The sequence below is a fragment of the Astatotilapia calliptera genome, chromosome 20 (genome assembly GCF_900246225.1).
Source record: "Astatotilapia calliptera chromosome 20, fAstCal1.2, whole genome shotgun sequence".
Taxonomy (NCBI): domain Eukaryota; kingdom Metazoa; phylum Chordata; class Actinopteri; order Cichliformes; family Cichlidae; genus Astatotilapia; species Astatotilapia calliptera.
Window position 1 is genome coordinate 3,844,142 of NC_039321.1, and position 27,991 is coordinate 3,872,132.

At 42.2% G+C, this 27,991-nt stretch overlaps 1 protein-coding gene and 1 long non-coding RNA gene across 2 annotated transcripts in view; one reads left to right on the plus strand and one right to left on the minus strand.

The window, feature by feature from the left end:
• Positions 1 to 427: 427 nt before the first annotated feature.
• Positions 428 to 27,991, plus strand: part of cacna1fb (calcium channel, voltage-dependent, L type, alpha 1F subunit) — a 49,163-nt gene continuing 21,599 nt past the window's right edge. The window contains exons 1-22 of the mRNA XM_026153617.1: positions 428 to 776; positions 10,696 to 10,955; positions 11,126 to 11,226; positions 11,726 to 11,831; positions 14,628 to 14,767; positions 19,753 to 19,907; positions 19,990 to 20,142; positions 20,410 to 20,606; positions 20,708 to 20,811; positions 21,263 to 21,414; positions 22,318 to 22,392; positions 23,398 to 23,479; positions 23,604 to 23,630; positions 23,720 to 23,880; positions 23,995 to 24,220; positions 24,304 to 24,511; positions 24,589 to 24,709; positions 24,940 to 25,015; positions 25,110 to 25,158; positions 25,237 to 25,297; positions 27,020 to 27,122; positions 27,438 to 27,567. Of these exons, the coding sequence (XP_026009402.1) occupies positions 755 to 776; positions 10,696 to 10,955; positions 11,126 to 11,226; positions 11,726 to 11,831; positions 14,628 to 14,767; positions 19,753 to 19,907; positions 19,990 to 20,142; positions 20,410 to 20,606; positions 20,708 to 20,811; positions 21,263 to 21,414; positions 22,318 to 22,392; positions 23,398 to 23,479; positions 23,604 to 23,630; positions 23,720 to 23,880; positions 23,995 to 24,220; positions 24,304 to 24,511; positions 24,589 to 24,709; positions 24,940 to 25,015; positions 25,110 to 25,158; positions 25,237 to 25,297; positions 27,020 to 27,122; positions 27,438 to 27,567 (2,709 nt within the window). The 5' untranslated portion in view covers positions 428 to 754. The remainder of the gene's footprint in view (positions 777 to 10,695; positions 10,956 to 11,125; positions 11,227 to 11,725; positions 11,832 to 14,627; positions 14,768 to 19,752; positions 19,908 to 19,989; positions 20,143 to 20,409; positions 20,607 to 20,707; positions 20,812 to 21,262; positions 21,415 to 22,317; positions 22,393 to 23,397; positions 23,480 to 23,603; positions 23,631 to 23,719; positions 23,881 to 23,994; positions 24,221 to 24,303; positions 24,512 to 24,588; positions 24,710 to 24,939; positions 25,016 to 25,109; positions 25,159 to 25,236; positions 25,298 to 27,019; positions 27,123 to 27,437; positions 27,568 to 27,991) is intronic.
• On the minus strand, positions 23,352 to 23,787 carry LOC113013044 (uncharacterized). Its single transcript, XR_003270785.1, has 2 exons — positions 23,687 to 23,787; positions 23,352 to 23,424 (listed from the first exon to the last, which is right to left on the minus strand). It is a non-coding gene; the product is annotated as an uncharacterized LOC113013044 (long non-coding RNA).

Consider the following 27,991-nt stretch of genomic DNA (forward strand, 5'->3'; position numbering starts at 1 on the left):
CCCAAAGGGACAAACAGCCACGTTAAGGGTTAATAATAACACACACCTGCGCCCCACTGCAGGATTTTCGTTTAAAGAAAGAAAAATAAATAATGTATTTATTCGTCTCCTCTTTGACTCTGTGCAGGAACATAATCTGAAAAACTGACCTGTGATTTTAGTTCATGACTAATACTTTCTCCCAGAAAAGAAAAGGAAACAGAGGGATTACATTTGTGGTCTTGGGTTTTTACCTTCCTCAGAACATTTATCATTTTAATCAGTTCTGTGATAAAGGCTCCCGTCTCTGCGCCTTTAATTCGTCTCCATTTGCCCTCCCCTTTAACACCGATGTTTTTTCTGTTTAATCCCCAATTGGGAGAGAGAGGGAGGGAGAGAGAGGTAGAGAACCTCTGACAGACAGAGAGAGAGAGCGATGGGCAGATAGATGAAGAGAGTCAGATTAGTGAAGCGAAGCTTAAAAAGAAGCTGAATTCACCTCCTCGATCGCTGCATGTCTGGATTTATCCTTTTTTCTTCATACTTTTTAACTTCATTTGGAGGTTGATTAATTAATTAATTGATCGATGAATCGGAAAATTTAGCTGCATCAGAAGAAAGGTGGATTAATTTTCAGGTGCATTTGTCAGCGAAATGCGGATAAGTTGTTGGTGACTTGGAATAAAGCAGCTGATGACGGAACCGGCAGGAAACTGATGAAAGCTCGGATCGACTGACGATGATCATCGGTGTGTGGCGCTGAGCATCAGCGAAGATGTACGAGGAGAACCACCGAAGTAAGCGCTCAGTGAACCTGTCAGTGGATCACTTGGTTAAAGTTCAGATTTCTGTGTTTCAGCTGGAGCCAGACTGGAACAGCTTTTCTGTATGAAGGTCACAGCTGTGCGATTAATCGACTACAGCTCATTTGGCTTTTATTTGTTCCCCGCAGAGTTATGGGAAATGCAGAAGTGATCTGAAACTAAAACTAAATTTTCTCTCCAAAGAAACTCACGAATAGAATTTTTAAATCTTCTAAATGGGCACATTTGATAACATAGAAATAAAAAGTTTGAACAAACAGCACAAGAGTAAATATGGGACGTGAAACATCTGGTCCAGTTTACCATCTGATTCCCTTCACATCACCTGAACTAATGGTTCCTATCATTATGTCCTGTTTCCCTACAGCCGTAAATCCTGTGTGTGAGTGTGTGTGTGTGATGCTGCAGTGTAGAGCAGAGATTCAAACCAATACGTGATCTTTGTGTTTCTTTTCTACTAACTTCAGCTTCATACAGCACATCTGTGCACACCTTAGAGATTTAGAAGCTGCTGTGATCATTTAGGTCACGTTGAAGGCACGAGGAGATCTTGAGCTTTGATATCTTCACTTTCTGGAGAACACGATCCTCACGCTAAATGTTTGTCCACGTTTTAATCTTTTGTGGTCATTTCACAGTTGTCGTGCTTTTACCTGTGGCCTTTATGTGCTTATTTTCAGTCTCTTTGTGCTTAATTAATTTCATTTCCTTTTATTGATTTTTCAACAGCAAGTTGTTTGCATCACAAGTTCTGGTCGCTCTGGGTGCCTGAACCTGAGTTTGTCAGTCAGGTGATGATGAAAGAAAACCAGATATACTGAATCATTTTTTCAGCCTCACAGTTTCTCTCTGATGAAATGAGATGAACTTGATCTCTGATCTAAAAAACAGATTTGCAGTAGAATCAACCTGTGGGTCTGCAGCTCTTTAAGGTCTGGTCTTTGTGTTTTTTTTACTGTGTCTGGTTTGTAATCCAGGCTCAGGAACCAGACAGAGTGCTTTTAATGCTTAACTTCAAAGGGGTGTTTTCTGCTTACTGTGTGGAACATCACTCATTGGGGAAACTGCGCTGTCCACTGAGGTGTAAAGAATATGTCATAGATGTGCCATGTGACTCGGGGTAGGAGGGGGAGGGGGGTTCGTGGAGAAGAAACTGGTCCTAGACTGCGGCATAGGGTGAAAAGCACTGTGCCCGTGGCCTTCTATGGCAAGTGCCAATCGGGCTCCACGGTGCCGGGCAGCAAGCACAAGGCCCACTGAAGGATGTTGGGCCCTCAGGCCACCCTCATGAAGTCTGTTTATGATTGTGTGGTCAGAAATGTTTACACCAGTGCTATCCTGGAGGTTATTTTTGTAGTTCTGGCAGCGCTCATCCTGTTCCTCCTTGCACAAAGAGCATTGTATGTGAATGTGTAGCTGTAGATGTTACTGTTATAAGTGCAGTGAATCGTGGAGGCAGAGGACCACCTCGTCGCTGTGGCCTGATCAGCTTTACTGGATTACAGTGATCTGTTCTGCTTGGATGCAGCCGTGCAGCATCTAAAGCTGTTGGATTGTGTTTATCGTTGTGCTTTATGTTGTGTTTCTGGATATGATGCAGTTGTGCATCTGTGTGGACACGCTAACAGTGGTCAAGTCTTCTTAACAAGGCAGGCCTCAGATCTCAGATATGGTAGCCCTGAAATCCAAAACATGGCAATTTAAAAAGGATGACTCTGCTTCATGTCATGTTGTGAAGTTTTATATATGCATATGTGCCACATTGAGCCCTAAAGAGTTGTCAGAGCCTCAGGTAAACATTGATCAGCTGGTCATCTCTGGAGTTACGCTGTTACCATGAAGGATGACTCTAATAGCTCTAACCTGGTGACATAATGCTCCATATAGAAAATAACACACATATGTGTGACTTGGAATCACCCATCTTCATCCAAACTGAGGACATCTAACATCCTAAAGCAGCACCTGTTTCTCTGTGCATGTGTTTCCTGCTTGTATGAGTCTGTTTCTGCTGCCTGCATTTGGAGCATGTCTCCTTTAATGTTTGGGCTTTTGCTTGTTTATGTTTTCTCCTCGGGGGCATCATATTATTAACACTCAGTAACAAACAGTCTCATTTGAGCTTGAGCTGATTTATTCACAAACGTAATTTAGTTTTTGCAGGTAAACGTAAAGCAGCATAAAAACATAGCAGTGGGTCAAAGTAAATCTTTATTTTGACAGATTTTCAATCAGTGGATGCTCAGTTAAGTTACTCAGGTCTGCAATAGGATATTCCAATAAAGTTTAAATGGTTGAGGACACATGACAGTTAACAACCCATATGGAAAAGATATATATAAATCTTATAAAGTTTGTATCTGTCTTGAGTGAAACTTGTATGAAAAGCATACGAGAGTGAAAACAGATATAAGATCCCTTGAAAAATTATATAATGAAACTTGAATGTTTTGGATACTTACTAAAACAATATATGAAAGTAATGAGAAAGTGGCCACTTTCATGAGTGAATCATGTAAGTTTTTACTATTTCTTTTCCATATGGGAATGATCGATATCGTGTGTTTCTGAGACTGATGTTCTCCTCGAGGACCTTTTAGATCAATTAAAAAGATGTTAAAGTTGTTTTAAAAAGGTAATATCATTACCATATGAGTGCCCATTTAAGTAGCACATGAGGACTCTGCAGGGTGAGTTCTTACTTCACCTCCTGGCAAATAGCAAGAACTGTAATTATGTCTCTGTAAGGACCACTTTAGTCAAAATAAGGTTTTTATATCATCTGCAGCAATTTATATTCTGATGTATGGCGGTGTTCTAGAAATCCTAAAGACAAGGACAGCAGTGGCATGAATAGAAGAGGCATTATTGACAGTGGATTCAACATGGAATATGTCAGAGGTAGTACGAATAGCCTGAAATGGAGGAAAGATTCAAAGAGATTCAAAGTTGTTTTTATTCACAAATGAACGTAGATGCAAAGAGAGCTAACATCTTCTGAGCATCTCTCTTTATATAGAGAAATTGTCCTTTCTGAAAGAAGAATAAAAATCCAGCAGAAATATTGGCTTGAAGTGCTCTGCCAGCAGTGAATCGGACTGCAGGTCAATGAGTTCAAGGTGAACACCACTGGATGCATTTTCCTCTTTGCAAGTGCAAGGAATGAAATGATGTGCATTTCACTCTCAGCTGTTTTGAAGTCCATACATTGCTTTGAAAACTTACTGGCCTCATAACATTGATGAGTACCAGCTTAGGCAGTCACCTGATGTTGTGGTTTCTTTCACTGTCGACTGTTTCGCTGGTGTGTGAGTGTGACTATGTTTTGGAGTTAAAGTGTGGCTGCAGCTCAGGAGGTAGACGGGTCATCTCCTGATTGGAAGGTTAGTGGTTCCATCCATGGATGTCTGCATGCCAGGTCTCCTTTGGGCAACATACTAACCCCAAGCTGTTCTCTAATGCATTCGCTGGAGTATGAATGTGTGTGAATGTTAGCCATGAAGAAAGTGAACGTGACATGTTGTATAAAGCACAGTGAGTGCTCCAGGAGAGTAGCAAAGCGCTATATAAGAAGGAGTCCATTTACCATGTGTAAATAGGCCTTTGCATTACAGTTTGCTATTTAGTCCTTTAATTAATCCAGACAGCAAATTCAAGATCTTCCTTTCTTCTCACAAATTTTTTGATTTTCTGCTTTCAGGTCCCAGACTATTTTTAGCACTTTGCCCAGGCTGAGCCACCTGTTATCTGTGTGCCTATGTCAGCGGTCCCCAACCCCCGGGCCTCGGACCGGTACTGGTCCGTGAGTCGTTTGGTACCGGGCCGCGAGAGTTGAGGCTCAGGTGTGAAATGTATAGTTTTCAGGGTTTTTATCGGTTTTCAGCGTTATTCTGTTAGCGTTTTTATCATTTACTCGGTTTTCCTGGGTCTTTTTACGTGTGTTATGAATAAATTTTCTTTTTTTCGGTACCGGTACTAGTTTTATTTTGTTGTATTTATCCGCGACACCTTAAAGGCCGGTCCGTGAAAATATTGTCGGGCATAAACTGGTCCGTGGCGCAAAAAAGGTTGGGGACCGCTGGTCTACGTCACCAGCATCAGTCTCATCCTCCTCCAAAAGTGCAACACACTGTCTGTGATTCAGTGTTCTTACCCTCAATTTTTCAATTCAACTAAACACATCAAAGTGCTAAAGGTAAAGACCATAATAGGCAATAGCAGAGAGAACACTCCAACAATCAGATGACTCCCTACGATCAAGCACCCTGATCCAAATCTTTTCCCCTGGAGCAAAAATATCAATTTCAGTTCTGAGTTCATTTTAGCCACTTTGTCTTGGTTCCCCTTCAAATCTCTCACATTTTAAGATATAATATTAGGACAGCCATTCACTGTAACATCTGCCAGTTTTCACCATACCAGCACCGCCATCAGTTTTAACCCTTAGCCTTATGGCTGATTTAGGGTAAGTGAAACCAGATAATTGAATGATATCCTGGCTATGTTGAGCTTACTTTGTAGCCCAGGGCACAGAAGGTTACCAGCATAGCTGATGTGGGCTGGTGTTGAGGTCAGCTGAGCTGTCACGATTGCTGGCTGAGCTTGGTTCTTCAAGAATTAACCATGAGCTCTGCATGAATGGATATGGTTACTGAACTCTCCACCTGCTCTGGATCTGTTTTTTACTCCATTAATGATGTTTTCAGTGTAAACAGTTATGAAAACAGGTGGGAACTGTAAAATTCTTCATTACTTTCTTCATAAAGTGTGCAGTCCGGACTGACGTAGGCGTTCCTGCACAATGAAAACCATTATATCTGCAGATGGAGGGATGCTACAGAACCTCAGATCTCTGTCAGGTCTGACCTCAGAGCTCAGGTGGGATGAAATTACTGGAGGTTGTGGCTTCCATCTTTTTAAGAGGGACTCAGTTTAATCCTCCTGATCCTGATATAGGAGGATCAGACTTTCTGCTCTCTGCTCACTGAATTAAGATGCTCTTCACGGACTTTCTGATAACGTCGTCATGGAAATTAGCATTTCCCATATAACTTCATCTGTTGCTGTGGCAGTAGAGTTAATCCCTCCTTTTGTTCTGAGCGCATGAAAGAAAGTTAATTTTAACACAACTTAAACCCCCAAGTAACCTTTAAGGCGAGTAGGCTGGTCCATCCTGATCCAGCTGGACTCTGAGACACTGACAGGAGTCTTTCAGTTGTTTTAGTTCAGCTGATTTGTTACTGATGGCTCCTTGATGTTGACCTGAAGGGTGCTATCTTTTCACATCCACCCTTGTCTGATTTCTCAGATGTCACTCTTTTTTTTTTTTTCTTCTGAAGGCTGAGAAATCCATGTTTTAATATCTCACCCTCAGGGCTTTATTTAAAAAAAGTTATTCGCAACAAATCTGTAAGTCCTTAAAAGTCTGTAACGCCCTGAAATCAGTTCCATCAAAAAGGATCCAAAAAGCTTTTCAAGCTCTGCAATTTAATCGCAACAATAGCATTCAGACTTGCTGTCATTTTTTTCCATTCCTCATTCATATAGTAGAAAGTATAGTGTATATATTATAGAACAAAAAGCCCAGAAAGACTAACAGAGTAAAGGTTACTATGGTCATGGTAAATCAAATGCATGAAATTAACTAAATTCATTATTATTATTTTTTTAATCTCAACAGCAGTGTGTTTTAAAATAACTAAGTGAAGTCTTTGCTTTAATGTTGCTAACAGGAGTACACAGGAGCATTTGTAAAAACTGAACAAAATATCTCTTCTATAACTTTTATTTTATTTAAGATAAATAGCTCCTATCTCAGCTTTGTTGATGTTGCTTATTTTGAAACATTTTAGCATAATTTCTAAGGAAATTAAACAAGAATGAATCTACTTTCACAATTAACACAGTTAAGCTTGTGTTTTGTAGGAGGCGATCTGAGCACTTGGATGATTTATCAGATAATAAACATTATAATATTCACTGGACTGACTAGAGAACTGAGCATGGCTGCTGCTGCAGAACTGTGTTTGTGAGCAGTGAAGAAGAAAAAACTGCTCCAACATTCACTAACTGAACTGATGACCTTCCAGCTGGACCAGGCTGGAGGGTAGCGTGACACACACTAACACACACACTCACACTGAGAATGGGCAGTGAAAAGTAGAAAGTTAACAAGGCGGATGGAGAGTTCTGTGCGAGCCGTGGAATGTACCACTACACCACACACACTCACACATGTTTGCGAAGACCATCATTAAAATAATGCCAACCTGAAACTCGTTCAGTTTTTTAAGAACGATTCTCATCTTCTCTATGAATTTACTTTAGAAAATGTATGTAAAAAATGTCCAGAATTTCAATAAATTCACATCATCCGTTGCCAAAAGATCCATTTAACTTTAAAAAAAATGTTTTGTACTATGTGAGGTCTTTACTATAAAACCAGGTCTGAACACTCAACCTTTTAACATCTGTCTAAAAGTAAGGACTGGCTACAGCGTCCTCACAAATATAAGTAAAATCGGATTGGTCCCCACAAAGACACAAGTACCTGAACACACACTCACTGTCCTCTCGATGATGCAAGCTGACTCGGGATAATTCGGGGATAATTGGATGGTTCTTGTTGTCCTGCGGGTGAAGCAGCTTCACCAGCTCTTCAATTGAGTCCTTTTATTTTCCTAAAACATAAAAACTTGTCATCATACGTTGATGCAGCTCAGAGCAGAATATGACCAAATGCATCGGTGAGAAGTTTTTCTAGTAACTACGCAGATCTGCTATAGGAATCAAAGGTCTCTACAGCGAAAATGCTTAACAGGACTTTTCTGAACTCTTGCAAAATAAAAACAAAAGCAAAGTGTAATAATACGAAGTAAACCACGATTCTGCTTTAAAATGTGTACAGCAGAAATGCTTCTTTACAGTATTGCAACCAGGATGGCATCACCTGTTAATGAAATCAAAGGACTCGTACAGAAATTATCTGTCCATCATAAAATAGACCCGTCTTACACCTAACATCCTCTTTAACTCTGATGAGGACCATAATTCTCCTTTCTTCAGTGCACATTTCATATCAGGAACACTTTCCAGGTTTCCTTTACCATGTTACTAAGCTGGCATTTAATGAGCTTTTCAGATATTTTATAATTAGATAATGACTCTGTTAAACTATGTACAATAATACAAACAAAAACAACAACATTCAGATTCATATTTAGTGTTGTATTTCAGATCATATCAGTAGATATTTGGGATTCAGGTATTTGTTTTAGTTTGATATTGCAAAGCATCACTTGATAGCAATAGCTGGTGCTGCTGTCTTGAAGTGCATAATAGGACTAGTGTTAGAGTTGGCGCATATAATGACTTAGACCTCAGGGGGCTCATAAATAAACAGACCTTCTGTTTTATAGTTATTTTTTTAAGTTTATTAACAGGAATAAAAGCTGAGTTGAGAAACGTATTGTTTTGAAAAACTGTTTGTGTTGGGAAACTGAGTCGTATTATTTTTGCATGAAATTCTCAACACCGGTTAATTGATGGTTCTAGATGTTCTTGGTTGTGCTATGGTTGTTTGCTACCCAGCTGCCCAGTAAGCATTGGTCTAACGTTGGTTTTTGCTTGTTTTGACTTTGTTTTAAATTTGCTTTTGATCAGCAATTTTTGTAAATGTGTCCCTTTTGTCCTCTCTACCACTCCAACCACACTGGACAGCCTTTCTTTGTCTGGTGAGCACTGTCAATATGTCCTTTCACAGTCAATATAAATAATATCTCTGTGATATATACTTACAGTATACGCTGCCTCCGTACAGATTAAAGTAAGCCTTATGAGAAAATAATAAAATTGGGACTGAGATTAGTATATATTTTTTTCTTTTGTATAGAGGTTTTCCACCACACAGGCTCTATAAAAACAAACAACAAATAATAATATATTATTATATTATATTCTACAAAACCATAATAACAAATTACAATAATAACACAAATATTCATCTTCACCCACAAAATATAAGAAACATGTTTAGACAAGGCTGCACAAATAAACTGTTTGATGCTTAATACGTGTGAGGGCGTTTTTTCCCACTGACCATGAAGGCATCCATCAGCCCCACTCTGCTCTTACCGTCTCTACCTGCGTGGTAAATAAAGGGCAGCTGGATGCAAAAGCAATGCATACTGGGAAATACAGGAACTCTAGGAAAGGACTAAATGGAGAGAGGTAGATCTGTGTGTGTGTGTCCTTGTTTTGCTATCATTGAGAGGACCTGTGGATGTTCCTACCCTTTGAGGACATTTACGTCTGCTTCAGGGTTTGACTTGGTTTCAAGGTTCAGTGTTGAGGTCCTCTTAGGTATATTAAGACAAACATGTCTGTGTGTGCGTGTGTGTTCAGGTACCAACACATCAATCCCAGCCTACATCACACACACACACACACACACACACACACACACACACACACACACACACACACACACACACACACACACACACACAGATCTAGGTCGCAGCTGTTCACTATAATTTCTTTTTTTCACCTCCTCTGGATTCTATCACATCTCTCTCCTTCTCTTCCTCACGGTTCATTTTACCTAATTTCTTTTCTCCGTGTCACGCTTCTCTCCTCTTTGACCTTGTAGCGAGGTCAGAAGAAAAGGAAAAATCACACGTGTGTTACAGACAGACTGGTTCATGGCCACAAACACCTGGAGTTAAATACACATACATATGACACATCCAAAGGCCCGACCTAACTCCTCTTTCAAACCATCTGTCTTCTCTGTCAAAAATGTAAACACTGGAATCCACGAAAGGGGGACCTTTGACCTTTAGGTGCAGATGTGCAGCTGAGTCTTTTCCTGTCGAGTTGGTTCTTGTATATTATGCCTATATTATGTATATGTTATTATATTATGGAGAGGCTGTTTGATTTCTTCGATGTAAAGCTCTGAGAACTTTTCGCTGCACTGCACAGCAAACACTATGTTACACTTAACTTAACTTGTGTTTGGGAGTTTTGTTCTTGGGTTCTTTTGTCTGAGGTGTTGTTGTGATTTGGAGCTATATAAAAAGAACTAAATTGAACTAAATTAAAAGTCTTTTTTTTGTGCCTCAGTGCCTGCTTGATTTTGAGAACTGAAAGAGTAGTTGGACCTGGAAATGGCTAATGATAACAGACGTAACAAGTGGATATTATTATGACATGAAGATCAGCAGCAAATACTAGATTCTGGTTCTTCTTCTGCAGTTTTATGTGAGGCTGAGAGACAATGTTATCCAAATACACTGGATAAAAAATATGCAGTCAGCGTCTGCCGTGATGCGGAAGCTACAAAGGTCTGTCGTGGTGAAGAGAGAGCTGAGCACACAAGCAAAGCTCTCAATTTACCAGTCGATCTTCATCTTCCTCTCACCTGTGGGCACGAGCTCTGGGCAGTGACTGAACATCGCTGATCGAAAAATGGTTGGGTCTTAGAGATAGGGTGAGGAGTTCAGTCATTTGAGAGGGGCTCAGAGTAGAGGCGCTACTCCTTGTCAAAAGAAGGCAGTTGAGCTGGTTCGAGCATCTGTTTAGGGCACCTCCTGAGTGCCTCCTGAGTGAGTTGTTCAAGGCATGTCCTAACTGAAGGAGTTTATATCAATATCGCTCTCATATCTGTCAGTCTGGGAACGCCTCGGTGTTCCCCTGGATAAGCTAGAGGAGGTGACCTGGGAGAGGGAGGTCTGGACCTCTCTGCTTGGGCTGCTGCCCCTGTGATCCAGCCAGGATATATGGAAGAAAATGGATGGATGGGTTATTGACGGATTTATCGATGGATAGGCTAAAACTGGAAAAGTCTTGTAGGTTTTGACATTTTTCTGTGCATTTCTTGCGTTTCCAGGTTCTGGTCGTAATGGCTACGCCAAAGCTGTGGATGGGGAGGAAGGAGGGGGCGAAGGTGAGGAAGAGGAGGAGGGAGGAGAGGTGGATGGAAGAGGGGACAGAGAAGAAGGAGGAGGTGAGGAGAGTAATGCGGAGTGGGATCAAGAGCTGGATGGAGAGGACGAAGGAGGTGTGAGGATGACAAGAACAGACACGCTTCACTCGACCACAAGTTCAACAGGAACGCAGAGAAAAAGAGGACAACACGCTAAGAAACAGGTGAGAAAACACGCTAAACACGCAGGTGGAAGGTCTGACGGCAGGTTTTCAGTTATAATATGGAGCTGCTGACCTGAACCCTTTTTGGAAAGGCAAAATAAAAGACAATAAAAGAGTTACCAATGTTGATGATGCTATTGATGACATGCTTGATGTCACTTCCTCCTCAGGTGCAGGGCACTAATCAGGTCCAGCGTGCTCCCCGGGCATTATATTGTCTGAAACTCAACAACCCAATCAGACGGGCTGCGCTCCATATTGTTGAGTGGAAGTATCCTTTACTGTGACCGTAAGGAGAGGTTAATTAGTCCCAGGTTAAAAATGACTTTATTGCTTTTTTTAATGTTATTTTCTGCCATATACTTATAATGCTGCTTAAATGTTCTTTTTTCTTTTTTCTTTTATTGGATAGATTATTGTCGAGTGTCAGTTTATAATCAATGACACAAACAAAATATATATATTAATAGATTATTTTAACTGCACAGAATTTCGGGGTATAATTGGGCTGCATAAAGGGCTAATATATAATTATACTCATCCAAAAGTACTTTGTTAGAGTCCTAGAATTGAAATATAGAGCTGGACATCTGCAGAACAGGTCCTCCTTAATATATCTCCAGAGCCAGCAGGTGACAGGAGAAAATCTCATGTAATGCCGATGATGTTACACGATTTATAGGTCTGCGAAAATGTCATGGAGTGGTTAAAATTGAGTCCTCGTGTCAAAAACAAAGCTTGTTTTTAGTTGTTTCCTGAATGTAACTCAGGCCATTTGACATCTTCATCCTGTTGGCCATCTTTGCAAACTGTGTCGCCCTGGGAGTTTCCAAACCATTTCCTGAGGATGACTCCAACTCCACCAACCATGATCTGGTGAGATAAGACACACAGTCACAAACACACTGGACTCAGGTAGTTAAAATTTCTCATGTCATGATCAACCATAGAGACCTTGTAGTCTCACATCAAACAGAAACATGGAAGTTTGGACTTGGTGATATTTATTAGTTTCCTGGAGCTGTACTGTGCTTTCCCTCTGGTTCTAGTCTTCATGCTAAGCTAAGCTAAGTTCTCCTCGGTCAGTCTCTGTAGTGGGAATGAAAGTGAAATGCATGACATGCTAAATCTAAGCTCCAAAGAAGGATTTACCATATTTGGACTACAGGGAGGACTGCTAAGCAATCAACCAATCACGCAAGCTTGGATAGAAGCAGCATCCATAAACTATATGGGTGCAATGCACAGAAATACATAACCTTCCAATGATAACACTTTTCACCAAAACTGAAATAAAACTACTTGGATGAGCTGCATATGACACAAGTACATGCAGGGGTTTTTTCATAAACACAGTTCAGAGGTCCAGTTTAGCAGATATAAGATACTAAAGTTGCTTATATCTACACACCTGTCAGAAAATCCAAACAGATGAGTTTCAAAAACACCTGCTATATGTTTGTTATGTGTTTGCTTGGTCGTTCGCTTTAGAGGTATTTTTGTTGCAGGTTCTAAACGTATTTCTTTCCATGGCTGAATTCGGAGACTACGGACATGGACTGACTTTTAGAGACAGCCTCAAGTGGCCATTAGAAGAACTTCAGTTTTTGGCATTTGATTTAATACACGGGGAAAACAGCGTGCAAGCGCAATACACGAACAGTGCTCAGTTATTAGGTTCATGGGTGATTTACAAAAGTTGCACTGTTTTCTAAACACAGGCAGAGTCAATCTATCATCATCATTATTATTGTTATTATTGTTATTATTATTATTATTATTGTTGTTGTTGTTGTTGTTAATTTTAAGCAAAAAATTTGTGTTTTTTTTAATGAGAAATTTGCAATAAATTGTGTTTTGCAAATATTATTAAATTAGTTTTCATTATTTATTTCTCCTCCCTATATTTTGCACTTTGAGACAGGACCTACGCCCAGAAATACACATGCAACAGTGTCAGTAGAAAAAAAAGTCTCTGGGTTTCCTTTCACGCAGTCCTGTCACTGTGCTCTTTCGTAAATACTGACTCTACTTTTTTTGTGTTGAGTGTGTTTTTGCCCCAGAAGTTGCTCCGTGGTTTGTGCACTGATTGCAGATTCAGCTCCACTTTGTGTGTTGCTCCTGTGGTAGAAGTCATAGGTCATGGATGCTGATGCAGTAGATGACTGACAGGTTTGTGATCAGATCTGAGGAGTTTCTGCTCTGATGGTTCGGCTTCTCCTCACTCTCCTCTTTATGTCTGCATCTCTCGATCTTCACTTACAGTTGAACTGTACTCGCTGTTCAGGCAGCCACTTTGTGCTGAAGTGACATCTCTGCCTATTTCGACAAACACAAATCACAGTAACTACATGTTTAGCCAAGCGGCGTGAAAGGAGCTCAGGCTGATATTTATGGATCCACTGTGGAAACAGAGTTTAATGTTCAGTGGTCTGTGGTAGAGATAAACCTGCAGAGGATTACTGGCTGAATCTGCAACAGCACTCTGCTGCTTTTTATTTTCAGTTTGTTGCTTAGCTGTTCAGCTACAACATTATTATTATTTATTATAGTTTTGTAGCTTCTGAAAGTGGAAATAGGCTCAACCTAATATCACAACAGAGCATGTAATAGACACCGGTCCACCGTTTTGGAGAAGCAAAGCGTCTCCACTTCACGTTTTGCCTGGGGAGATTTACACAAGCAGCATGAAAGGGAAAACCGCGGGAAACCCTTTAAACAGCATTATTAACAATTTACATCTATATATGTTTTAGGTGCCTCAGCTTAATCGTTTCCTGCAATTAAGGACCCTGGAATATACTTCATACGTTTTTTGCTCACTACCAACTTTGTGGCTTTAAATATATTATCTCCCCCTGCTGGTAATGCAATTTCTTTCACGCTTTGCCTCTCCAAAGCATGAAATGGACTCAGTGGTGTCCCGTGTCTATTGCACGCTTTGCTGCGGTACTGGGTTGGTTTGCTAACAACTGAAACTTACTGATGATATTTGAACGCATTTGTTAAATGCTTTCAGAACCTAGATGTGGATTTGTTATTATTTTTGTCATAAAAACTGGGTTATTTATACTGTGTCACAGATACTGTCTACAACTAGTGAAGCATGAAAATGCTTCCTCTCGCCTGTCGCTACAAAGTAAATAATGAGGAAGTAATACAGTCAAACATGTATTTGAAATGAAAACATTTTGTGTGTGTTTAAGAGAGATTTAGAGTTGATAACTGCCAGCAGAAAAAAAATGAGCCCTGTACACAAGTGTCTTTGTGAGGACAGGTCTTAAAGTGAAGGTCATTTGTGTGATATTGTGGCTGTCGGAGGCTCAAGAGTGTAGTGGTTTACACATCCGCTGGTGGAGAAATAAATCCTTTGGGGTTGCGTGAGGAGGGGTTTAAAACATCTGCCACATCAAACACGTGGATCTGCCCACTGTGGCGATGTCGTGTGAACGATAATGCCTCCATTTGATAATGATCCTCATAAGTGTAGGAAGACCAGTGTGTGTGTGTGTGTGTGTGTGTGTGTGTGTGTGTGTGTGTGTGTGTGTGTGTGTGTGTGTGTGTGTGTCAGAGATGAGGACAGATTGGTAATTCTCCGAAATACTCACAAATTCACCACGTCCACGTTTACCGGGTTACGCACACAGACATGGAACATATTATGTGTTTCAGGAACAAGTGGAGTATGTCTTCCTCATCATCTTCACCGTGGAGACCTTCCTAAAGATCCTGGCCTACGGTCTGGTGATGCACCCCAGCTCCTACATCCGCAACGGCTGGAACTTGCTCGACTTTGTCATCGTCATAGTTGGGTAAGCAAATCAAAAGATGGTTCTCACCGTAGGCTTTTAGGATCTGTTGGTTCCCCGTGTTCTGGGATCCTTTTCTTTGTTGCTCTCTGCATGTTGCAGCAGTAGATCTGATCTGACTGCAGAAGACTTTCAGTAAATCAGGCTCAGGCCCAGCGGTGATGTCATAGTTTCACTCAGTTTGCAGGTTCTGTCTTTTGACCTCTGATTTCTACACAGTGGACTGAACTCATCCAGGAAACCTAAGCAGCCTGATGCGTTGCAGGAACACGCTGTTTAACCCTGAACCTCTGGTACTCCAGAGCTGCAGAGATGGTTCTTCTTAGACATCTGAGTGATGTGTTGTCATTTTAGTTGCTGATGATTTTGCCCAGAGCTGAGGGTCCTGGGTTTGAATCCACCAGATGCACGGGCCCTGCTTTGTGGGTATCATCCAGAGTGCCACACCTCTCACACTATGATAGAGGATGGGTAGAAAGATGGAAGATTTGCTGCAAATTTTGCTGTGTTGCATCATGTTGAATCAAATTTTATTGTGCAGTATCTGTAAAATCTGCAGCATATATTCTGCCTTTCTACAAGCCAAAAGAAATGGCTGACTTAGATTACTGATTTTTGAATAGTTATTATTACATATGGTAAATACAGCCCAGTAGTTTAACAGGTTGGCAGCAGCTCTGAGTCATTTCCTCCGATCAGTCGCTGACTGAGATCACACTCAGTCCTGCAGGTCCTAACCTTGGTTCTCTTTGTTATTTCGTGTCCTTGTTGCAGGACGCTGATGCGACTGGATGTCCTCAGGCTGATAATGGTGATGATGATGATGATAAACCCTGTTGTCATGGTAACACAGCCTGAGGAAGCTATGTTCCACTTTACAGTCAGGATGCTATATGTGGGACACTCAGGAGTTCTTGTAGGAGTTCAGTGTTTGATTTGTGTTCTGTCTCTGAAGCTGGATTTACTTTAAAGGCAGTTTTCATTGGATGTTTTATTGATAGCTGTAGAAAGATCGTGGATTTCAGCGAGTCTAAATGTGTTGAAGGATCCCAGGGGAGGTTAAGGGGGGTTATCGCAGGTTCATAGCTTTAATATTTTTTTTACTCTGTTTACTCAGGAAGTAATTAATCTGCCTCAGTAGGAAATAAGCGACATCTTGATCTAATCTGTTTGTGTGGTCAGACATTCTTATTTGGGGTTTCCTCCTGTTCCAGTTTGTGATCATTTTAATGCAGAATCACAAACTGCAGAGTCTCTCTTCCCTCCAGCTTGAGGGACCGTAGATGGAGTGGCTTTATCAGACTGGGCCTCCAACAGGCACAGGTGGTGTTTTGCAGCCGTGTGTGAAGCAGCAGGATGGCACTCCCCACCTCCTGGACTGAAGGTTGGATCCAAACTTAAGCATTTTCAGTCCTTCCAGTGGAGTTTAATCGCACAGTTTCAGAAATAATCTTTGTCCGTACAGTATGTCTGCAATTGTTTATCACATGATGATTAATGGGTCATGGTTCACCCAGTCTGAGGCTTCTCTCTGCTGGAAAAAGGTGAATGTCCACCTAACTTCCTGCCACCTGATCAGCTTCTGTGACAGACGTTTGATGGACTGCACGTATTTAGGCAATACGAGAACTACAGGATAGTGCTGCTGCTGTCTTGTCTATAGAGGTTACAGGTGAAAATGAACCCTGAGGTGAGCACGATAACTCCCTTTATCTGGACCTCTTTCAATTTAAGGTTATGCTATTTGGCCTGAAAGATAGACCTGCAATGTTCAAAAGGCTGATGGGACGAGCTCTGGGGGAGTTGAATGGTGTCATCTGGTTGTTTTTTATATATATATATATATATATATTGCAGACATAGAGGACAGTTACAAGTACTTGGGGATCCCACAGGCGAATGGGAACCATGAAGAGGCCGCTAGAAAAGCTGCAACCACCAAGTACCTGCAGAGGGTCAGGCAAGTCCTGAGGAGTCAGCTGAATGGTAAGAACAAGATCCGGGCCATCAACACGTACGCCCTGCCCGTGATCAGGTACCCTGCTGGGGTAATAGGCTGGCCAAAGGAGGAGATAGAAGCCACTGACATAAAGACAAGAAAGCTCCTTACCATGCATGGAGGGTTTCACCCCAAATCCAGCACCCTGAGGCTGTACGCTAAGCGGAAGGAAGGGGGCCGGGGACTGGTGAGTGTCAGCACCACAGTCCAGGATGAGACAACGAACATCCAAGAATACATTAGGAAGATGGCCCCAACTGACCGAGTGCTCAGTGAATACCTCAGGCAGCAGAAACCCAAGAAAGAGGAGGGAGACGAGGAACCATCATGGAAGGACAGGCCCCTGCACGGTATGTACCACCGGCAGATAGAGGAGGTGGCTGATATCCAGAAATCCTACCAGTGGCTGGACAAAGCTGGACTGAAAGACAGCACAGAGGCACTAATCATGGCAGCACAAGAACAAGCTCTGAGCACAAGATCCATAGAGGCTGGGGTCTATCACACCAGGCAAGACCCCAGGTGCAGGCTGTGTAAAGATGCCCCAGAGACAATCCAGCACATAACAGCAGGGTGCAAGATGCTAGCAGGCAAGGCATACATGGAACGCCATAACCAAGTGGCCGGCATAGTGTACAGGAACATCTGTGCCGAGTATAACCTGGAAGTCCCGAGGTCAAAATGGGAGATGCCCCCAAGGGTGGTGGAGAATGACCGAGCTAAGATCCTGTGGGACTTCCAGATACAGACGGACAAAATGGTGGTGGCTAACCAACCGGACATAGTGGTGGTAGACAAACAGAAGAAGACGGCCGTAGTGATCGATGTAGCGGTTCCGAATGACAGCAATATCAGGAAGAAGGAACACGAGAAGCTGGAGAAATACCAAGGGCTCAGAGAAGAGCTCGAGAGGATGTGGAGGGTGAAGGTAACGGTGGTCCCCGTGGTAATCGGAGCACTAGGTGCGGTGACTCCCAAGCTAGGCGAGTGGCTCCAGCAGATCCCAGGAACAACATCGGAGATCTCTGTCCAGAAGAGCGCAGTCCTGGGAACAGCTAAGATACTGCGCAGGACCCTCAAGCTCCCAGGCCTCTGGTAGAGGACCCGAGCATGTATATATACATATATATATATATATATATATATATATCCTCTCACACCTGGACAACAACACCTACGCCAGAATGCTGTTCATAGACTTCAGTTCAGCATTCAATACAATCCACCCCTCACAACTCATCAGGAAACTGACAGACCTGGGTATCAGTTCGCTCATCTGCAAATGGTTACTGGACTTCCTGACCAACCGCCCCCAACATGTCCGGCTGGATAACCGCTGCTCATCTACCATCACAATGAACACCGGTGTACCACAAGGCTGTGTGATGAGCCCTTTCCTCTACTCCCTCTTCACCCACGACTGCAGACCTGCTGATGGTTCCAACACCATCATTAAGTTTGCAGATGACACCACGGTGATTGGCCTCATCAGTGACAACGATGAGGGAGGGAGGAGGTGGATCGTCTGGCTGAGTGGTGCGACACAAACATCCTGCTGCTCAACACTGAGAAGACCAAGGAGCTCATCGTGGACTCCAGGAGGAATGCTGACCCACATCCACCCATCCACATTAAGGGGACGGCTGTGGAGCGTGTGAGCAGCTTCAAGTTCCTGGGAGTCCACATCTCCGAGGATCTCACCTGGACGACCAACTGCTCCAAGCTGGTCAAGAAGGCTCACCAGCGCCTCTTCTTCTTGAGGACTCTGAGGAAGAACCACCTGTCCTCAGACATCCTGGTGAACTTCTATCGCTGCACCATCGAGAGCATCCTGACCAACTGTATAACAGTCTGGTACGGGAACTGCTCTGCCTCGGACCGGAAGGCGTTGCAGAGGGTCGTGAAAACTGCCCAGCGCATCGCCGGAGCACCACTTCCTGCCATAAAAGACATCTACAGGAAGCGGTGTCTGAAAAGGGCTGGGAAAATCATCAAAGACCCCAGTCACCCATCACATGGACTCTTCACCCTCCTGCCCTCTGGGAGGCGCCACAGGAGCCTCCGGACTAAGACCACCAGGTACCGGAACAGCTTCTTCCCCACAGCTGTCAGACTCCTGAACTCTGCCTCCTGACATCTGACCCACGTTAAACTCATGGACTGAACATACACACACCCACAATGGACAACTGTACCCTCAAACACACAATAATAACATGGACTGAACCACCACTCACAACCACTAGCACTTTATATAGCCTCTGTAGAAACTATCTACACCCTCACTTATCTTAACTGCACTACTGTATAGCTCTGTGTAAATAATCATTCTGTACATTCGATAATCTTTAATCCTACAACTGTTTACAACTTGCATAGTTCCCATTTCTGTATAGCTGTATATCTCAGATTCTGTAAAGTTATTTATTTCATATTCTGTATAGTTTTTCATATTTATATCCTGTTCATATCCTGTACATAGCTTGTACTCACTACAGCCTGTACATACTTATAGTTATAGAATATTCACAACATACTTCATACCGTGTACATTATAACATACCATAATAGACCCATTTCTGTAATATACTCACATATCTATATTATTGCTAATATATATTGTAATATATCTATATCACTAAAGCACTTCTGGATGGATGCAAACTGCATTTCGTTGCCCTGTACCTGTGCATGTGCAATGACAATAAAGTTGAATTCTATTCTATTCTATTATATATATATATATATATATATATATATATATATATATATATATATATATATATATATATATATATATATATATATATATATACATGAATGACATCATTGTTTTCTGCAGCTGCTGGAAACAACACTTGTGTGATGTTCAAGGTATACTGGTCAAACTCAGATGTTGGTCTAACTGAGATCAACTGAAGCCCACATTTCAATGAGCTAGATCATAAAGGTTGATGTTCCTTTTCTTCTTCTGATGTTTTCCGCACAGCTTGTTCAGTGTTGTCCTGGAGACAATGACTCATAAGTCAAGTGGCGAGCAAGCAACAACCCATCACATGCCTGGGAAACCTGGAGGTCTGGATGTCAAAGCTCTAAGAGCCTTCAGAGTCCTGCGGCCCCTCAGACTGGTTTCTGGAGTCCCCAGTAAGTTTCCTAGACTTTGGCGTGGACTCACTGTGTGCATGGTCAATGGTTGTCCACATGTTCAGCTGTGTGTGTCTGTCAGGTCTGCAGATTGTGTTGAACTCCATCATGAAGGCGATGGTTCCTTTGCTTCACATTGCTCTGCTGGTTCTCTTCGTCATCATCATCTATGCCATCATCGGTCTGGAGCTCTTCATCGGACGCATGCACAGGACCTGCTACTATATAGGAACCGGTATGATCGAACACACAATGCAGGACACATTCACACAGATCCTGCTTATTTTTTGATGACTGTAGAAGCTAAAACGTTCTTCCTGTTAAAACTTAGTTCTTCTTCTCACTGTTGCCAAGTGGTTTCTCAGAAGGGGTCGATTAGATTTTGGGGCTTTCTCTCTGCTCTTGTAGGGTCTTTACCTTAAATACAAATCGCCTTGAGGTGACTGTTCTTGTGATTTGGGGATATAAAAATAAAACTGAATTTAAATGGAATATTCCTCAGATAATTATGTGGAGGATGACCCGGTGCCGTGTGCGTTTGCTGGTCATGGCCGTCAGTGCATCATAAATGGCTCAGAGTGTCGGGGAAGGTGGGCTGGTCCCAATGGAGGAATCACAAATTTCGACAACTTCTTCTTCGCCATGTTGACCGTGTTCCAGTGCATCACCATGGAGGGATGGACTGACGTGCTGTACTGGGTAAAATGCATTGTGGTGTCATGTTTACCAGCCTGTCCAAAAACATAAGAGGTGCTCACTTTTCATTGTGTTTTCTCTCTTTCTGTTGTGTCTGTGCACAGATGAACGATGCCATTGGGTTTGAGCTGCCGTGGGTGTATTTTGTTAGCTTGGTGATTTTTGGCTCCTTCTTTGTTCTCAACCTCGTTCTGGGAGTCCTCAGCGGGTCGGTCATCTCCAAACACAAAAGCTGTTCACATTTATATATATATATATATATATATATATATATATATATACACACACATATATATATATATATATATATATATATATATATATATGTGTGTATATATATATATATACTTAGGCAAATAAAAGGACACTTTAGATGCATTTAATAGTGTAAAAACCTCATTCTTATCTGAGGCATTATTCAGGGTTAAACAGCTGAAGTTTCTGATATAGTTCAAATAAGTTTAAGCACATCTTATCTTAAATATATTTTTAGCCCCGATTATGAATACAGGCCTAACTTGTAATAGCAGTGGTAATATTTTATGTTCTCAACACTCATCATTGTTCAATATCTGCTTAAGTGAAGCATCTGAACACTTCTTCCCGTGATGATGATTTTTGAGGAGTTTTAAATGTCTGAATCGTTGTGGATGCTGCAGAGAGTTCAGTAAGGAGAGGGAGAAGGCAAAGGCTCGTGGAGATTTCCAGAAGTTGCGAGAGAAGCAGCAGATGGAGGAGGATCTGTGTGGGTACATGGACTGGATCACTCAGGCTGAGGACATGGATGAACTGGACGAGGACGGAAACCCACGTAAGGCTTGGGCACACTATGGTTTCTTCTTGGTGGACTGTCGTGGGTTTCTTTACTCAGATTGGCTCCTTTAGGTCTCCAGTGTGACATTTGGTCCCAAACATTAGTTGTGATCATATTATTATCCATCTCTGCTTGTCTGGAGTCAGGGGGGAGGGGGCGGTCTCACCAAAGTAACCCAGGTGTCCCCACCTAAGGCCCTCTTCCAGCATCTCTGGGCCTCAAGCCAAAAAAGGACCTAGGATACCTTGGAACATGTGGCATCCTAATCACTATGCAGAAACTGCCTCAGCTGTCTTATTTTAATGGTCATTTTCACACAAATCGTTTAGATGACTGAGTCCAATCAGAGGAGCTGCAGGAGCCCAAATACAGTACAGTGGCTTTAAATATGGCAGCTCCCTGTGTTTTTTAGCAGGTTGTTTCAAACCTCCACTGAGCTGTTAGATGGAAACTGTTTTCTGTATCCTGCTCTCCAAACCATCAGTTTCTCTGCTTGTGTCTTTATCTCAAGCACAACAGCAGAAACCAAACGAGCCAGAAATGTGATGTAAGGTAGATGCTTGTTAAGCCTTTTGTTTGGTTGCTTGGTTTGATTGTAAGTTTCAACATTAAATAACATTTGTGTCAGAGAAAATATCCACATTTCGCCTGACTGTAAAACAATATAAACAGAAAATAAGCACTACGAATATATATTTATTTCTTAACACATTACTTTGGGAATTCTTGATATTTTCTTATTTTTGCTCGTAGCAATAACTTTGAATTCATTTGATTTGGTTTGAAGTCATTGTCAAAAAGTTCGTTTTGTGTTTGGCTTGGCTGCCACACGAGGCTGGCGCTCTCTCTGTATTTCATTTTAAGCTGCTTATTTTAATAATAAATGTTTTTCTCTCTCAGGGCCATCTCTGGGCGATCTGGCTGATAAGAAGAGAGGGAAGTTTGGATGGTTCAGTCACTCCAACGAAACTCATGGTGAGACACACATGCAAACACTGTTGTGTCTCCATCACATCAGAGGATTTTTAGTGCCAGAAGTGACCTTGTTAGGATAAGAAGGTGCAACGTCATGAGCTGAGGCTAGCAAGCTATGTTAGGAAGCTACATTTCTTATATTTAAGAGTGCAGAGAGAGACTGTGGAACTTCACTCATTGTTTTGATGGTTTTACCACACAGCAGCCCAAGCAGCTGTTACCTATTTCTATTAAAATTCTACAAGACACCAGCACAACAAACATGGTGGAGAGGTCCAGTTTAGTTACCTGAACTGTGTCAGCTTCAACACACCTGTCAATGCAACGACATCCCCCTTTAACCCTCACCGATGTCCAGATGTGCGAGTCATAATAAACTGTGAAACTAGCCACACAGGCCAAAAACATTTTTTTACCAGAAGAGCAGATACAGTAAAATCCAACAACAGCTGGAGAAGGTATCTGTCTGACACAGGGACCTACATTATGGAGATTTATTTTTGGTTCCTATAATAAGGTGGCTGTGTTAACAGAATGATGCACCAGTACGATTAATAGAAGCACAATCACACACATAATATGTACAGTATATATGAGTTGTATTATCACAGAGACAGCTCTGTGCAGTTTGTACATCTCTCAGTCTAAATGCAAACGTCATCCTCGCTGTCCCTGTAAAATATCTGGGTCTCTTTCTGTCCTCATATTTATCTGACCCTGTTTCTGATCAGACTTACTCTCCGAGCTCGTTCAGCTGGATTCACCTCAGTATAGATTCACTGAGGAGGTCGGGAAACGTCAGCTTTCATCAATCGGAGAGGGAAAAATTTGTGAGATATACTGTATGAATAAGATATGAATATTTTATACTTTATATTTTTGTTTGCATAACAAATAAAATATATTGACAGTATAGAAATTAATAAGTGCCACATTTTTTAAGAAGCAGGATTGTTGACTTGCATTGATCATTTATTAATATTTGTCTGTTTGTGTGTGTTTCAGCGAGTCTTCCTGCCAGTGAAACGGCGTCTGAAAACACAGAGAACATCGATGAGGAGCACACCAACTGCTGCCAGGCCTGCTGGTAACACACACACACACACACACACACACACACGCACACTTTCAGTTCGTACATCACATGATTCTTGCTTTAGTGCCCCCTTCAGGAACAACTTCACATAAAAACAAAAAATGTTATGTTTCAGTGCTCAGATGATGAAGATCGGCTGCTGGTGAGTTCACTGACCTTCAGAGGTTCAGCAGACTAAAGTCAGCACGTTAGACTCACCTTCACCTGAACGACTCTCTTTCTTTGCCTCAGTCGGACGTTACGTCGCTGGAACCGAGTCTGTCGCAGAAACTGTCGCACTGCCGTCAAATCCGTAACTTTCTATTGGCTGGTTTTGCTGCTGGTCTTCCTCAACACCTCCCTCAGCGCCTCTGAGCACTATAACCAACCAGACTGGCTGACTCAAGTCCAGGGTAACAACAGCCTCCTTCTCCTCCACAAGAGGAACGGGTCGTAGAGACACTGATATTTCAGTTTGAAATGTTGTTGAGCAAACATTTTCTGTGTCCGTGTCTTTGTTTGTGCAGACATTGCCAACAAGGTGCTGCTGTCTCTCTTTACGGTGGAGATGTTGCTGAAGATGTACAGTTTGGGTCTGGCCCATTACTTTGTGGCGTTCTTTAATCGTTTCGACTGCTTCGTGGTGTGCGGTGGCATCGTGGAGACCATCCTGGTGGAGCTGGAGATCATGCCTCCTCTGGGGATCTCTGTGCTGCGCTGCGTCCGTCTGCTGCGGATCTTCAAGGTGACACGGTGAGAAAACACACCCGAACCACCCGATGCAGGTCACACGACTCGTCACGAGTCATCGCTGAGGTCACTCTCTGTTTGCTCAGGCATTGGACGGCTCTGTCCAACCTGGTGGCATCGCTGCTGAACTCCATGAAGTCCATCGCCTCGCTGCTGCTCCTCCTTTTCCTCTTCCTCATCATCTTCGCCCTGCTGGGTATGCAGTTGTTTGGAGGCAAATTCAACTTTGATGAAACGCAGACCAAACGCAGCACATTCGACGCTTTCCCTCAGGCGCTGCTCACCTGTTTCCAGGTAGCACTGCAACCACTTTCTCCCAGTGATGTCACGACGTGCAGGGAGCGGGCGCCTCACGATGACTGTGTGTTTAGATCCTGACAGGTGAGGACTGGAACATGGTCATGTATGACGGCATCATGGCATACGGCGGCCCCGTGTTTCCCGGGATGATCGTCTGTATTTACTTTGTCATCCTCTTTGTCTGTGGTAACTGTATCCTTGAATCCCCCTGATGCACCAAAGTTCTCAAAGCTGCATTTGTGGTAATACATGTATTTGTTGTTTTAGAGGCATCTTTCAATTTCCACAATACTTAATACCCCTCCTTGAGTTTTAGTGAAACAATGATCTCCTATTGAGTGATTGTGCTCAAGGTGAAGATCATCTTTGTTGTTTTATGAGTAGTAACCTGTGAAAACATCAGCATCCTTAACGAGCATCAGACATCCTGCTGAACGTCTTCTTGGCTATCGCCGTGGACAACCTGGCAGGAGGAGACAGTGATGACAAGAAAAAAGAGTAAGTGATGGACGGAGGACAAAAGGAAAGAGGGGAGGAAGAAATAAAGCTAGTTGTTGACTTCTGACTGCACTGTTGTATTTTGTCTCTTCAGTAAGAAGGAGGAGGGAGCAGAGGAGGAAGCTACAGAAGAAGAAGTGAAGGTGAACATCAAACTCCGACTGCAATGTTTCAGTTAACTATCAGCGATCTTTTTCTTTGAGGGCTGTTTGTCTTTTCAGGTCGATGTTGATGAAGACACTGAGTATGAAGAGGAAGAGGAGCTTCCTGAAGGAGATGAAGGTCAGTCCTCGGCTGAGCCCATCGCCACATTTCAAGTTTAGCCGAGAAGATGTGATGCTGAAGTGACAGGAAAACTAAATTCACCATTTTAATTGGATGATAACTCAGAAACGACTGTAAACAAGAAAAGTCACAAGCTTCACAGCGCAATCAAAGAACATTAGTTTACTCCACACTGAGGCTTTTTAAAGAGATCTTTAAGGAACCGTTTTAGAGAAAGTCCTATGTGAAAGACACAGGGACAACAAGATACCCATTTTTAGTGGTTCTTTGACAAATTTACAGTTTTAAATCAGATTACTGGAGGAGATTTAAGTGCTATTTAATACCAGTTTAAAAGGTAGCTGGATCCTGGATAGAGGGAAGATATAGTATTGATTTATTTATCATTTATTTAAGTTGCAAGTTGTGCGAGAATACGCTTTAAAGGTGCCCAAAGAGGACCAAACACCCTCCTGCACACAGTCGGCTGTCTGTAGTGTGAGTCAACAGGCTGCTGAGACCTCTGCTGAAACATTAGGAAGGTAGATTAAAAATATGTGGGACAAGTTATAAAACTAGATCCACCAATCAGACAAAGAGGAGACGGGAGATCCACCAATCAAGCTGCCTGACTCACTCTGTCTGTCCAGTCCAGGTCCCAGCATTTCCTCCAATGACATGAACTGATATTTATTTGGTGAAAAATCTATTTTCAAGGAAAACAGCTTGTTTACATTTGATGTCGTGTTTTTTATGTAAGTAAGTAAAAGTAAAATTTATTTATATAGCACTTTTTAAGACAAGAATCTATTACAGAGTGCTTCACATGGGAGTATAAAAACATATAAAGTAAAACAACATATTACACACGAACATTACCCAAATGCCTGTTTAAACAAATGTGTTTTAAGCTGTTTTTCAAAAGAAGCCACAGAGTCGATGGTGCGTAGCGGGGAGGTAAACTGTTCCACAGTATTGGAGCCAGGCTTTGAAAAGCACGATGCTGCTTTGTTTTTAAACGGGTCCCTGGAACAGACAGAAGACCGCTATCAGTGGATCTAAGAATCCGCTTTGGAGAGTAAGGTTGGAGAAGCTCAGCGATATAGGTAAAAGTGAGGATTTTAAACTTAAATCTGTACCCAACGGGAAGCCAGTGCAAGGATTTTAACATGGGAGTGATATGGGAGACTTTATTACTGTGGGTTAAAAGCCTGCAGCATTTTGGACTACTTGGAGGCGATTTAAGGAAGCCTTAAACAGACAGGAAAAGAGTGATTTACAACAGTCTAACCGGGAGGAGATAAAGGCGTGGACAAGCATCTCCAGTTCAGCATGGAGACAGTGCTGCATCATGGGGTTTTTTCTATGACAATGATGCAGCTCTAGTTAAGTGCAAAACAAACATTTTTTCTGGATGAATACATATTGCCGTATTTTTATTTTTAGCTTTACAATAATCCCTCCAATAATCAGTAAATAAAACACGAGTGTAATATGACCAATATGACAAATGTCTGAGAATATGTTAATAAGAACAGTAACACAGGAGCTACAAGTGATGAACCAGGAAGCTGCTATCAGAGACTTTAAAGGTGATGAAAACAGAGGCCCAATGTATGAATATTTAAATATCAGTACCATAACATGCAACTATCCAGCTCTCAATCACTGAAATGATGGATGTTCTAAAAGCTAAAACCATCACCCTCAGATCGTTCACTTTCCTTTCTCCTTTCTCAGAGGGAGGAGTCCAGTTAAAGATGGCCGATCTTGCTCCTCCTAAAGAGAAGGTTCTCCCGATCCCAGAAGGAAGCGCCTTCTTCTGCCTCAGCAAGACAAACCCGTGAGTGTGTCGACACATGCGCGTGCAACACGCCGTCTAACACCTCTACAGGATGAACAATAACAATCACACAAATATGTTTGAGTCATGTATTATTGTTGTTCCCTTTAAGTAATATTTACATAAAGTTAGATTTTCTGGCATCATTTCTAGGAGTTTTTTAGCTTGTTGATGTGGTTATTTTAGACATAATGTGTTTTGCTGTGTGGTTAACTTTACCCAGAGTCTGTGTTCCAGCTTTTGTGATTGAAATTCTAGTATCCTTCATGCTGGGACGTGAAGCGTCTAACACTGACTCTTTGTCTCCGTCTGCAGTATCCGTGTGGCCTGCCACACTCTGATCCATCACCACATCTTCACCAACCTCATCCTCGTCTTCATCATCCTCAGCAGCTGCTCATTGGCTGCCGAGGATCCAATCAGAGCCCACTCCTTCAGGAACAATGTGAGTCTATAATGTGAGATCTGAAGTTGCTCACAGAGGGCTGAGTACCTTTGGGGACACACTTTACCTCTTCATCCAAATTACTGCAGAATTTCTCTTTCTCTTTTAACTCCCATCCAACCTGTGGGGCGTACACACCGACAACATCAGCATCACCTGTTTGATTTTCAGCTTCAAACTCGTGATCCTGTCTGACACCATCTTCACCTCCACAACACTGTCCTGTCTACACCGTGGTTGAACAGTTTGAATCCACCTCCGATGCTTCTGGCCTCCTGCAAATACAATTTATCTTTTCCTTCTATGAGTCATCAGCCAGCTCTCTCCCTTTATCAATAATAGATCCTACATTTGAAGTCCCTACTCTTACTTCAACACTCCTACCTTGCTTTCTCTCTCGCTGCCTCCTAATATGCCTTCCACC